Source organism: Cheilinus undulatus, linkage group 3, assembly GCF_018320785.1.
Source record: "Cheilinus undulatus linkage group 3, ASM1832078v1, whole genome shotgun sequence".
Taxonomy (NCBI): domain Eukaryota; kingdom Metazoa; phylum Chordata; class Actinopteri; order Labriformes; family Labridae; genus Cheilinus; species Cheilinus undulatus.
In genome coordinates this window covers 17,227,177-17,241,761 of record NC_054867.1, presented here as the reverse complement: position 1 = coordinate 17,241,761, position 14,585 = coordinate 17,227,177, and the positions used below count along the sequence as shown (strand labels likewise).

Sequence of the window (14,585 nt, the reverse complement as noted above, 5' to 3'; positions counted from 1 at the left end):
TAAAGAAGTGCAGGTTCAGTCTATTGTGCACTGTGAAGATGAAAATAGTCATTTGACAATAAAAAGACCCATAAACTGTGTACAAGATAATACAGCTTTCACACTTTTAACATACTAGTAGTGTTTTAGCTTTTAACAGTGTAAATACAAAGAGGAAAAACTAAAATAAAAATATTTATTGATGCTTTAATTGCAAAATATATAAATATGAACATGGCATGTGCTTAAACCAGAAAACCAAGTGTTTGTCATGTAGACTACTGACTTCTATCTGAATGTATCAGTGGTTATGGTAGTTACAACAGACGTCAAATAAAATTCAGCATTTAAAGTCTATAATAAACTTCAAGTAATGAAAAAAGTAGCTACAGAAAAAGTCTCTTCAAGTTGTCATAATTTTTGTTACAAAACCAAGACACATGTCAATGCCACCAGTTAAAATGGTCACTATTTAAACTATAACACCGGTCTTTGAAACTAAAAAGATGATGGATCTTGTTTCTTTTGTTGTCCCAAGTGGTAGTATGTTAGACACAGCCATACATTATCAAAGGCTGCATCCCAGGTCACTAATTTATCAGTCTTTGGTTAAGTCTTTGGTCAAACCAGAAGTAGTTTCTGACCCGTCATCTTAAACACCATCCCAAAGGTCCTTAGCTGGTCTGAGGACGGAAAAACTAAGATTTGAATGAGAGCAGTCATTCGGGATGTCTTTTTACTGAAAGACACACCCCTTATTGGATCTCACTCTCTGATTGGACGCTGCTACACAGTGGACGCATGGGTGTAGCACAGAGGGGAAAAGAGTTTTGAATACCCAGGTCCACAGTAGGGAGGGGCCTGAGAAGCCTGCAATAAAAAGTGTTTTTGTTTATTTTTCTTAGTGATTAGTGTCATTATTATATGTTTCTCATAAATGGGGAAATTATGGCTTAGAAATACAATAAAATGCACAGATATCTGAAAAAAATGATGCAAAATTTGTTCTTTGGCTAGCCGGGGCCCCTGTGTAATATTCTTTCTGGGGGCCCTAAATCCCGAGCTATGCCTCTGAGTGGATGTTGGTGAAACTTCATAACACCAGCAGAGATAAATAATGGAGGAGAAAGGGAGCTTACTATAGACAATAAACAGACACAACAGACTAAACAGAAAAGAGGCATCAGCAGTTTGAAAAGTCAGTAACTGAAATGGTATAGTGTTTAAGTATTTACTGTGAAATATTAAGAATAAGCTCAAAATCAGTATAAAAGAGTGGATTACTATGGCAGAGCTATTCAATTACAAATTCAACTGGGCCAAATTTCAAAATCAAGAAATGCAGTCGGGTCCAGCATGTTCGGCGCCAAGTAAGCAGCTGGTAATGTCAAATTTTTGAACCAATACAGATTGATCTGATGAAAAATATGCACTTTATTTACTTTTTTCTCCCTTTTAAATTTGGCAGCATGACAAAAGCACATCAAAAAGTGCGTAAAAACACAACAACAGAGCTGTATTTGAACATAACATGAGGTAGTAGAAATGTTTTTTTTTTCACTTGAATAAAGATAAAATACATATGATGAAAAATAAAATGACATTCTGTAATAATTTTGGTCACATTTTACCCAGGCATATCTTAAAGTGCACAAAAACTAAATTTGCACAGTTGTAGCTACAGTTGAGAAGGACATATTTTACACTTGGTATCTTGGGGCTACTTCTTTCAGCAGCATTAGCCAAGCTTCAAAACAACACGGTGCATTGTAGGCAATTAATTGTATTTATATGTATATAAATAACTTATTTTAGGTAATTAATCAGATTTATTCTATTATACATTGATTATTTGTGGGATTATTTAATATGCAAATTCATTTTATGTGTAAATATTTAATGCATTTTTATTCTTTACACTGCTTTGGCAGTAACAGATCTGTTCATGCCAATAAAGCAAATTGAAATTAATATTGTAGGTACACTGTTTCTAGGTGCGGAGTGTTGCATTCATGGTCTAAAATACTGTGGGAATTTATGAAAATTTGAAAAATAGGTTGCCCTCTGCATCTCTGGCATGACCACAGTCTGGGCCTGTACTATGGAGTTTAATATTTGACTTGTGTGTTGATTCACCACCACCCGTAAACATGTTTAAGGTCATAAAATCAAAAGAATCAGATATAAATATTTCCTTTCGTAGACAGTTATTTCTGTGTTTATTAGAATATGAAGAGAATCAAAATCAGACAGCAGCAGTCTGTCTGTCAGTAAAAAACACTTTTTAAATCACTGTGGGGTCAATAAAGTTTATGTTAGTCCAATCGTCAATGAGCATCAGGTTTGATCGTTAGCCTTCAGACGGAACAAATAGGCTAGTAAATAATCTTATATAAAAAAAAAATCTGCTGGTAGAAAGAGTCTGCATGTCTTTTAATAGACAGCTGGTTCCTCTTCATTTTTAGGTGTTTGTCCAAAGGGCCAAAGTGAGGCCCTGAGCAGACTCTGAATTGAGGCCCCCAACACTGCCCCCCCCCCCCAAAGTCTGTGCAATTTTAGCCTTAGTAACATATAAAAGATGCTGTTCTTAGTCATAATTAAGTTAACATCAAGGATAACATACCAAAAAATTTCACAGACCTGTGTTTTGGAACAAAACTAATTTTGTGACAAAAAGTTACAGAAAAATGATCATTGCTTTTGATGATCATATTCCTTGTTGCAATAATAAAGATAGTATTTTCAATGTCTATCCATTATTTTCTAAGATAATCACTGTGGGATAATTGATTTCATCATAACATTAATCCCAGTTTAATATATTTTTTTACTGGGGTCTTCTTCTCAAAATAAAACATTAAACAGCTGATTTTCCCCCCCTTAACCCCCTTCACAAACACCCCTGCACCCCTCCCCTTCCATCACAAACAGCAGTTCAACAGTTTTGCTTCTTTCTTTTCTTCAATGTTTTTCAGCTTCTCTTAATAGTAGTCAACCATGTAAGCAACTGTATCATGCTTTCTTTTAAAATCAGATGGATCAACAATTTAGCATGTTTGGCATGTCAAATAGAAAAGGCTGTTTCTGCAGCATGCTGCATTGGATTTTACAGACCTACAGTAGATCTAAACAGAGGCTCAAAGACTAATTAAAACAAAAACAATCAGTCTTGATTCTGATGCTCTTGTTTGCTTTTTTTCGATCATAAAGAGGCATCGGTTTGTTTCAAAGCCAGCCAAAAACCCTCACAGCAGCTTTATCAAAATCTAACCAAAGACCAGAATCAGCTGGTGTATGTTTACTATAAAGTTCAAAGGCGGCTGCGTGGTTCTGCTGTAACTTTAGGTATTTTGTGAAACAAATTGCTCGTCTCCACTGATTGATAGGAGCCCTAATCAGTGTGATTCCGTACTCTTTCTATGACAATGAGGGATATTGAAAGAGAAAACTAGCATGGAGTGGGATTTAATAACATCTTATTGAATTTAAATCCTGCCTTAAATCCGCTTATCAAATCTAAATCCTTTTTGAATATTTCAGTAAATAAAAATAGCTTTATCTTTCAACACTTGCCAATAACTACAGTCTAAAATGATTAAAACAGGATTTGTGATCACTATTTGTCAGCTGATAAGGCAGAAACAATTTTGTGTTGCAGCCAAGTTTAATTTTCCCAGCCCTTTTTCTATCATTTGAAATGGAGCAGAATAGAAGAAACTGCTTGACATATTAATTAAATGTGCTGCCTTTAATGCAGCAGCGATGATGCAGGGAAATGAATGTTACTTTCACCGATCATTCTTTACAAGCTTTATGCTCCAAATGCAAGAGGTCCCAGTGCAGAGCTGTTAAGTGTATAAAGTTCAAATGTTGATCTAATATGCATCAAATATTCTCGGTTTTTCTGAAGCGTAAAAATCCACCGGGAATCACTGAGTGTTGTTAAATAGTGATGTTTTCTGTTTTCTTTTCTTACAAACTATCTTTAGCAGAGCATGCAGGGAGAACATTAACACAACAACAACCAAAGCTTCTTTAGAGCCTCCATGGAATTATTATAAATTAGCAGCAGCAGATGTTTTATAATCCTCTACTGGTGATAATTATCTGCCATAAACTATTTTAGTGTCAAAAGGAGAAGCCTTATACCTTCATCTTTCTTACATTTAAAGCTGCTAGAGGGGACGATAGGGGAAAAGAAAACTATCAATGGATATCATTCTTGTGTTTTATTATTATAACAACATATATCCAAATATTTAAATAAAGTGAGTATTTTTCAGTTACGTGTTTGGTCAAGTTTAACTTCCTGCTTGTGCTGAGGCTGAAAAATATCCTGACGATATTGAACACAGGGACATTTGAACATACACTAAAGGGGGAAATTAAATGTATGGATGTTTATGGAGGTCAGAACTGGTCAGAGTATCTATGCTTAGATAACATAGTTCTGATCATGTGGTTACAGAAATGGCTGAAAGCTACACATCATCAGTTTTTTGGAAAACATTAACCACCATATTTGACAGCATAAAGTTTTTTAAAGTGATTTGGGTCATATTTGACTACATTTTGTTAGTAATGGAGCACATGACTCAGGGCAAAGCCAGAGCACAGAGGCTGGAATAAATTCAAGTTTTGAGCTAGTAATGATGTATTAACTATCAAGTAATTCCATTTAATTTTGTGGCAATTATCTGATTTCGCCCTAACCCCATAGCCCTGACCCTAACCCTATAAAATACGTGATGATTATCCAGAAAAGACTAATTTAGTGGACCAAAATAAAGAAATTAAATAGAAAATTAGCAGCTTATATCCAATAAACTATGTGTTAAAGTACCACCTAATCAACAGAGATATGCCACAATATTACAAGGTTAGGGTTAGGGATAAGAGCAGCGGTTCTCAACTGCCAGCCTCAGGAACCCCCACCACCTCCCCAATTAGCAATTGCCACACATGTTGCAGAGCATTTTTCCCTTTCTACACATATTAAACATACAATTTAGACTTATTTGGAACAACATGACTCAACAAAAAGACAGAACAAGTGCATTATATTCAAGAAACCCTTAAAGGTCACATATTTTAACCCTTTAAGACAAGTTTATATCGGTCTCAGAGGTCTCCAAAACATGCCTGTGAAGTCTGTTGCTGAAAAAACTTTCCAGTATTGGATTTTTGCATGTCTTGAAACCCCTTCTGTTTCAGCCCTGCACAGAACGAGCCGTTTCTGTGTCTGTAGCTTTAATTGTTAATGAGCTGTCTGACTCCGCCCCTCACAGGAAATTAATGTGTCTTAATGGATGTAGCTCTCCTGATCAGGAGAAGAGGGCGGAACTTTCTTTCAAGCGGGGGAAGGTCAATTGAACCTGGGGGAGGTGCTAACTCCCCACATGACATCATGAGGGGAAAATCTGATGACGGCTTGTTTTAGCACACATTTTCTTAAAAGTGGAGAAAGTTGGGGGGATATTTCTCATACTTGAGTGGATTGTGGACAGGCCAGGGGCACATATTTTTGTTAGAAAAGCCTTAAAAAGTGTATTTTGCATATGTGACCATTAACTAACATGCATGCATACATTGTATTTTATACCATGTCCAAAGATAAGGAGTAAATGGTTGTTTTGAAGGGATTTGGAGCAAATAAAATGTTAAGATAAGAAAATCATTTTTTTCTTCAGCAAAAACAACCAAATTTTTTCAATTTCATGGGAAAAACAGAGTGAAGAGGAATGCATGTATGTATTTTGGCTTAGGCTGTCCATAGATCAAACACAAAACAGCTCTGTGACCCATTTTTGCATCCAGATCCACCAGTTGAGCATCACTGGGATAGAGGGTTAGGGTTAGGATAAAATACCACCTAATGACCAGAGAACTGCCTCATTATCATGAGGTATAACTTGATAATTAATATATTTTTACTAGGTTCATACTTTTTAATATTACAGAGTTATTACTTGGTAAAATGCCACTTATTACTAGGTAATTACCACATAATACATAGAATTACTAGATAATTAGGGCCCACTCAAATGAAGTGTTACCCAACTAAATAATCACACCATGATAGCTTTGCTTCCTGCGTTTCTTCTTGGTTCTTACCTTAGTCAGAGGTAAAGGATGAGGGTGTCCAGCCAGGGCCAGTTTAACAGTCGTCTCCCAGATGTGTGGGTCATGGAGCCCCCGGGCTGTCACCATGAACTGGACAGGCTCTGAAAGGTTGGCCACCTCCTGCTCGGCATACACCGACCCATCAGGCCGCACACTAAAGTTAGGGTCATTGCTGATGAAGCCCACCTCTCTACTGTGCTGGCAATCCTCAAACTTCACTGCAGAGACACACAAAAAAAGGGGGAGAAGGGGGAAGAATTAAAAAGCAGCACAGAGAGATTTAGTCCATGAGGTGTTTGCGAAAATCCCTGACACATCTGGCAGCCTTAAGATTAACCTGCATCCATCATGACATATCTTGAAATATCTCCTCCCCTTGGCTGTCACTTTTGATTCCCTGCTTTGACGTCTTTGGCAAAACAAACTGCTTATCAGTTTCTAAACCGGGATACACGAGAGGGAACCTAATTCTTTTTCAAATCATTCTTCACCAAAACTAGACAGATAGCGATGTCAAAACAGCATTTCCTTCAGCTTCTCAGGGGAAAGCATGAAGAGAAGGTCTAAAGCACATTAGGCTGACTGGGCTGATTCCATGCCATGCTTTGCTGCCAAGCTCACGGAGCAGAGGCATGGATGACATTCAGAGAGTTCTGACTGAGGCAAGAGAAGGGAGCTGTGAGGAATCTCATGTTTGCACACACAAAAAAAACTTTGTTCCTATTCTGGTTTGTTGTTTAATGAAGCGTTTGTGTGCGCACAATGTGGAAGGATGGTTTGGTTACTGGAGTCTTCTCTCTGATTGAAGGGTTTGGACAAAGAGTGTTGGACTGTTAGGTGCATCAGCAATGATTCTGAAGTTCAGCTGACATGAATCGACAATCACAGCCTCTTAGACACAACTATGCAGAAAATCCTTTCATTCCTCTGATGAATTTAATTAACACTCAGAGCATCATTCTCCCATGATTCACAGCATGATGCAACGGCATGAATGCTCAGAGTGACGAATTATTGTTTTCAACATATCTATTACGTTAACACACACAAACACACCATCCTTCGCCGCCTTTACCCCCAAGTTGTGCTCTGATCGTATCTCACCAACTCTGACTGCTGATAACAAGACAAATTGATTTCATAAATCACCGAGGGAACAGATCGCCTGTTAAGAGTGTTGGCAGCGTGATTTCTCAAAAATCCAGCGTGAAGAATTCTGCTCAGCACGCTCTTTTTTTTTCTATCGAGCCATCTTTTTAATTTATCGCCCAGCTTCCTGTCAAAAGCAGCTCCAAAACAACAGGCTAATAAAGCAAGAGATCTGCTCGGCCACCACGGCTCGGCAAATGAGGCAGCTTGTTTTCTACCTCTGAGTAATTGCAAGCGTAATGGGACTGATGGTAAACACAACTCTGACAATGTGTGCATCTGTCTGTGTTGACAATCCATATTTTGATTAAATAAAATACAGCCCAGTGGAGGACGTCCTTATGTGACTGATAAGTGATTGCCTTACTTTGGGGATCGTTTATCAAAGCAGGGGGCCCATTGAACACCAGGCTGTGACAATATGACACAGACCTGCTTGAATTGTCCACAGATGAATTGTGATGGCAGCCATGTATTATGTAAATGACTTCAATTAGCTTGAACTGAGCAGGCTAATTGTTGTCACTTAGACAGGTCTCTTGTGGTGCAGCTGCAGAAACGAGGCTTAAGGACACTGCAAAGCGCCGCTCATGAATGCCTGTTCATGCTTATGTGTAGGAGGAGGCTCAAAGCTACTCCAAGCGCGTTGCATAAATTAATTTACATCTGATTTCTGCAGCACCACCAGTGAGGTCTCCCAGGGTCCCTCTGTTGTGTACTATGGTGGTGCCAGTTGGCATGGGAACACGCATGGGGTCTAGCATTGTGGTGCAGAGTGTCCTCATTCTTTGCTAGGGCGCGGGGCCACCTCTCAGTTTACCATTCGCCGCCTACTGGTGTGTTCCCGCCAGGGGCCGGGACCATGACCCTGATTCCTAACACGTCTATTTAGTGTGAAGATATTCATGAATGCTTAGCTATTCATTAAAAATCCTGTTCACAAAGCACATTTAAATCAGTTGGTGGGATCTGATCTGTCACGCTGTTAAATGGAGATGAAAGCAGCAGAAAGACACAGCGCCGAGACGAGATACTGATAGAGAAACTATGCATGCGTGTGTCAGGGAGAGACAGGGAAGGAGATGGAAGGATAAAAGGAGACTGTAGCACACAGAATACAAGAGATAAAGATAGATTATGAATATACAGAATAAACAATAACTGGGAAAAATACCAGCCCTCAAAAATCTAATTCTTTGTATTAAAACCAAAAGAAAAGGGGAGCTAATGCACAATGCAGATGATGCATTACTGTCACATCATAATGGAACAGAAACAGTGAGTGAAGATTACTAATCAGTGCTTATTTATTGTCATTGTTCCCTGGTGCATATAATTCATTTTGGCATTGCATGCTTGGCAAACTACGGCACGCTTCTGTTTTCAACTTGAAATGTAAAACCCTCAATGAGGCTGTAGGGTGTTTTCTAAATGGACGACCCTGCAGGTCAGAGTCTGGGCTCCTTCATGAATAAGAAAAACATAAATATTTCAAAGCAGGTTCAAATCAATGCTGCCACCGGACTTAACTCAATCATCAGGTCAGCTCATCGGGAGCAGCAGGTCTGAGCTGTAGAGACAGGGGAATGAGCTGAGTGCATCTGCAGCCTTTGGCTATGCGGGAAAGAAGATGACATTTCCTATATGATGAAGATGTGGAAGTTATAATAAAGTCTGGCACTTTCATGCTCTGCTGCATCTTCTATAGGTGCATACAAAACTTTTCTGTCACACTTCAGCAAAGACAGTCTTCTGTGTGTTACTCATATAAATGTATAAGGGTCATTGGTTGTCTGTGGGCAAAGATTTTCTGAGCACATTGCTATCATCAACACATGTAAACTAACAGACTAGATAAAATAATGTCTCAGCTTCACCTTGAGTGCCTGTCTGGCTGAAAACACCACATCTTGTGAGCCCAGGCCCCAAAACATGCTGTATGCAGACCCTGATGAATTATTCAGCACCCTTGTGTTTGCACTAGTATGTTTTTTATCAGGCTGTTATCTACAATATGATTAATATGAGTAACCTAAAAAAAGAAGCAGCCAGCTTTCCCCAATCATCTTTTAGCATGTGTCTTTTAGCATGTGTTTGAGAGCAAAGGCAGCATCCTTGTTGGTATTGTGGTGGAGTGAAAGAAACACACCATCATGGTGCTTTCATTTAATCTCGGAATTTTGGAAAGTCTTAGCTGCCAGTTGGATGCATCGGCAAAAATCTGCCCTGAATTCAGAATTCTGACTTGAAAGTTGGAGCGACCCCAGTTACAAACTCAAATGGAAAGCATTCAATTTTGGTGCAAAATCATTCTCAGCTCCAACATCCAATATCCAAGGTCAACAGACCCCAGCACAAGTATATGTACTATACAGGGGAAGTGACGTAATGGGAGATGGGGACAGAGGGAAACTGAAGTGAAAGGCTCAAAATTTTGAAATTTTACAGAAAATCAGTACATAATTCTGATTTTTTTATGGCACCAGTTTCAAACCAGTACATCCAAGAAGTCTTCTAAGAGGTATCAAGGGCAATCGGAGCAATCATGTGGCATGCAAATCCAGACAGATAAACAGACACACAGACAATTGTAGTACTAAGATATCTGCAATCACATATAGCTATGGGTCTTCTGCATGTGAGGTCACAGTCTGTCCTGCTGTGTCCTGCCCCCACCTGGATGGCAAAAGGTGCACATTACTCACTTGAAACCAGAGCTAAGTAAATGCTTCTGCCTACAAATTCCCTGTGGTATTCTATGTAGTGCACATTTTGTTCACGGAAAGTTTAGAAAACTTGAAATGTCAGCATTAGGTGCCTGCAAATCATTTATAAAGTGGAAAACAGCATTTTTTGAAGTAGTCGTAATATTGCATTTGGAACAGCAGGACTGGATGGCAATGCTAGTATAACCAATGCTAACAATGCTAGCATTTGTTAGAACTAGGAAACCCCAGTATTACAGATAAAAACATGACTCCATTTACTGGTGACTTTCAGTTTTTAAACCCTTGTGTTAGCAACTTTCAGATGAGATGTTGAAAACAGAGAGCGCATCCCTCTTTAGTCTGATGGGCAGATTTTGGCTTAAAAATTAAACGCCATGCAAACAAAAGGTATTTGAATAGCTATAAATTCATCCAGTCTTATGTATGCTTTAAGACCCATAGGTCACTAGTTGATGGACCGGCCATCCTATCCTGACCATATGCTGTTAGGCCTATTTAAGTCTGATGAGCACTTTTATTTTTACCATGCAGATTTTCATGTCTTTATTGAAGCTACATGTGATGCTTCCACAAGTCATTTAAATCAAACGCCAGGCTAAGCTGCTGCAAGATTAGATAATGGGTGAAGAATGGGTCAAAACAAAGAAAACTCAAATTATTTTTTGGTGGGGATGGTTCTCGAAAATTCCACTGAGGGCCGCAGTTTGACTAGGGGAAGTCTTGTTCCAAGAGTTGTTAAGTATGTTATTATGGTATTTAAAAACTGATTTTTGTGTCTAACATGGCCCTTTGAACACATGCAAACAAGCTGATTTGACAAAAATCATCGAATCTCTGAAACTAAGATTAGTGCATTGACATAATGTGGTTGGGGATTTACCTTTGCATGTATGCACCTCAATCTGATTCACGCCTTGTTTGCACATATGTTTGATTATGGAGGTAAGTAAACAGGAAGTCCATTCATTCCTATAGGACTCTCTGTGATATCTGATGTCCCCAATAATATTTTCATAATGAATGTGCCTCAAGTACATTGAAAAAAATTAACTTTTGCTGTAATTCTGGAGAGATTGCATGAAAGCGTGCTAGCTGACCAACCTGCTAACTAGCTAACAGGCTACGACAAGTCATATTTATCAAGGTTGAAATAAAATACTGTGACATTAATCGCTTTGATATGATATTTATCAGGATTTATCAGTTGATATGAAGTGCTGTAAGAACATTCCGGTAGTGTCAGATAAATTGAAATATTCAAAGGAATAGTTAGAAAGGGTGATTCAATAAAAGATGGGCCATTTAACATGTAAACAAACATTTTGATGTATAAACAAATTAGCTCAGCTTATCCCATTTGGCTGTTCATACAACTGTATATGAAATATATTCTTCTTACCAGGTTGGCCAGCTTCTTCAGTTATTTCTTGATACCCATTATTAGTCCTCTTATCTCAGTAATTCCAGTGAACACAAATTCCAAACTGTCAATAACCTGGACAATCATTTCCCCAACAGCTACAGGTAGTTTATCGGCTTTTAATCCATCCGTAAAAGGTGCAGCTCCTTGCGTTTGGACACTCGGTATAATATGGGGAGGTGTTAAAAAGTGGCAAAGATTGGCAAGAAAGGTTAAAATTTGTAAAACTGTTGTTCAAATGGCCAGGTTACGTTGTGAAAAGGGGTTAAAAAGTGGAAAAAATGGGCAACAAAGTGGCAAAAAATAGGTTGAAACAAAGGTGGAATAAATGTAATGAGAGGTTTCTAACAGTGGCATGAATGATCCAGTGATAGCTCGACACCTTTTTCAGCTCCAGAAAGAAGTAACTGTTAGCCAGGACGCTAGCACTAATGCTGATCTATCACACATGCCTTAATATCATTAATCAATCACAACTGCATTTGCTAGGTTTTACAGGGGCCAAGCCAATTCTGTGGGCAGACCTGAGTGTTGATTCAATCATTATGTCATCCTTTTTCATTGTTGAACCTTCAACTAGTGCACTGGTTGCTAACTAGTTAGTTGGTATGTGATGAAATAAATCAAGCAGAGGAAGGTCTAATAGTCACTAAAGGTAGAGGGCTAACACTACCTCAGTCAGACTTTCTTTCTTAAGCAAAGCAATTTCCCTCCAGTCTTCATAAACATGGATAAATACAGCTATCCTGTTAAATGGCCTAACTGAACTTTAACCTTGACTAGAACTCTGCATGGAAACATATAGATAAACAACATGCTGATTTCTACATCTCCAAATCAGGGATATCATAGCAAATCATTCCAAGTCACTAGCTGGTCTTGTTTACCCAGAATGCATCCCTTTTTAAGTGTAAAATAATGCCAGGAAACCTTTCTGTGACCCCACACAGCCTTAGGCTTTGACTTAAATCTGCTGTATCCCACGCAAGCAAACATAAACTTGACTGTGAATGAAAGAATTTACATGTTGTATAATCTTAGTATCGTACTTTGTAATACACAGGGCTTATTGCAGTGTGCAGGCGTATCTAATGAGCTCTATGGGAAGGATGATTGTGTTTCCTAAACAGCTATCTCAGCAGTTCAACATCAGAAAACTGTGTTAACTCTATACAAGTATTGGGTCTTCTTGCAGCAGCCTCCTGACACAGAGATCAATTGTGTCAATTGCTTTCCAGCTCTAAAGGTGTATAAACATGTGTGTGTCTCTCTGCTGTGAGTTGGCAGTCGATGAAGAAAACAAAAGGGGTATTAAACCACCTGCTCAAGTGACAGTGCTGTGTTTGCCTTCTGTTTTGTAGCCTAGATATTTGTAATTTCGTGCATTGTAGGGTGTTGGTCTGCCTCTGGGAGGCTTCTATGTGAGTGTTTGTGTGTGTGAGTGTGGGTCTGCTCCTGTGTGGGTGTGTTTTTGTAAGTGTGTCCTGTATATTTTAGTGCGTCCTGCCATCCGCAGCAGTGTTTGGCAGGCTGCTGAGGCTGGTGTCATTCTGCTTGGCTGCTCTTCTCTGGACTCGGACGGCAGAGAACATGCTGTCCAACAGAGCGGCTAGCGCGGCACACACACGGCTAAAACAGAGCAGGCAAGCAGCCGTGACTACCCACCACCAAGGGCACGCAGGCAGCACGCTACACACCTGAATACAGACACAGGGAGAGAGAGGGAGAGAGACACATTTACGCTCTTTGTCTCTGCCTGCTTGTAGATCCACGACAATACCCCAGAGGAGGCCAGAGCAGCTCTTGTATGGAAACATTACATGTGCATAATGTAGATGGCAGGTGGTACCACCGCACAATCTGCTTTGTGCATCCACATGGAGCATGCCTCCCTCATTGCTGTGCACCCGCCTACACCATGTTCACCTGTCGACTGTTCACACCTCCTCTCTTCTCCCTGGCATTCTTCCCTCTTCCTGTCACCCCCCTCCTCCTCTCTGTCTCGCTTCTACACTCCTTAAAGCTCTCACCCTCTTTACCTCTTACCACCCTTCTTTCCTCTCTTTTTAACCCTCCACCTGTGCTCCTCCGCCCCTCCTCTCCTGCTCGGTTCCCTGCAGATGGAGGCTTTTTCTGTGCATGCAAACCAGGACAGCCAGTCTGAGCCGACGGCGGAGCCAGACATAAAAACAGGCACCCTGGTGGGTCAGTTATTACCTTTGTTAAAAGGAGCTGAGACACTTGCCCAAAAGTGATGAAAAAAGACATCACAGAAAGGTCAAGATCACATAAGTCTGATTTGAACATTTATTCACTTGCTTTTTTTAAAGTGGCTTCATGATTTTAAAGGTGGATTTTAAGAGGATCTTTTTATAGACTGACTTTTATGTAACACCTTTATTACTACTCACAGCCTCCCTTTTATGATTTCTGCTGCTATTCTGCACGGCTCTTTTTGTATTTATTGCTTCTACTTTCACTTGAGCTGAAACACTTTAACTGTTTTGATTGGAAAGGTCTATAAATAAAGATTTTAGATGTCAGCTAAAATAGCCTGACAGCAAACACGCTGTATGTTAAATGGACAGGTGTGACATAAATAAACCCTTTTCTGCAGTTGACACAGAAAATTTGAACTTCAAAGTCCCACGGTGGCACACTTTGTAGAGTCAGGTAGATCAGGAGGGGAGCTGGTTAAAAAAATGCAGAGCATATGGAGCTCCTTTTGTTAAGGAGCTGTTCATCCCAGTCGTGGCACAGTACTAAGTAAACACTCCCTCTGGTGCCCCGTCGCTTTCCTCAAGCCAACGGGAAAATCAACGCCACCCACTCAATTTGCAAATAACAGTATTTTTGCCAGACTGAAGCGGTGATAGACAGCAGCACAGAGTCCACCGATGAGTAAAACAACACTGAAAACTCACAACATACTGTGTGCAAGAGGGAGTTGATACATTTGATAAAAACTTAAAGAGTTTTATTTTTTGCATGCAATTATTATTGGCAATCATGATCTCTTAAGAAATTTAAGATTAGGCAAGTTATTCAAAGATTTCAAAGAATCAGATTTCACTCAGCAGTATTAAGAATTAAAAGGGACATATCATGAGAAACCCACTTTTCAGTAGTTTTGATAATATCGTTGCATATTTGAAGTATCTACTGACCCCAGAATGTGAAATAAG

General features: G+C 39.4%; 1 protein-coding gene across 2 annotated transcripts in view; it reads right to left on the bottom strand.

The window, feature by feature from the left end:
• Nucleotides 1–14,585, bottom strand: part of cdh4 (cadherin 4, type 1, R-cadherin (retinal)) — a 374,266-nt gene that overhangs the window by 139,725 nt on the left and 219,956 nt on the right. For both annotated transcript variants that reach the window (XM_041783129.1, XM_041783130.1), the window contains exon 4: nt 6,094–6,320. In XM_041783129.1, coding sequence (XP_041639063.1) covers nt 6,094–6,320 — 227 coding nt within the window. The remainder of the gene's footprint in view (nt 1–6,093; nt 6,321–14,585) is intronic.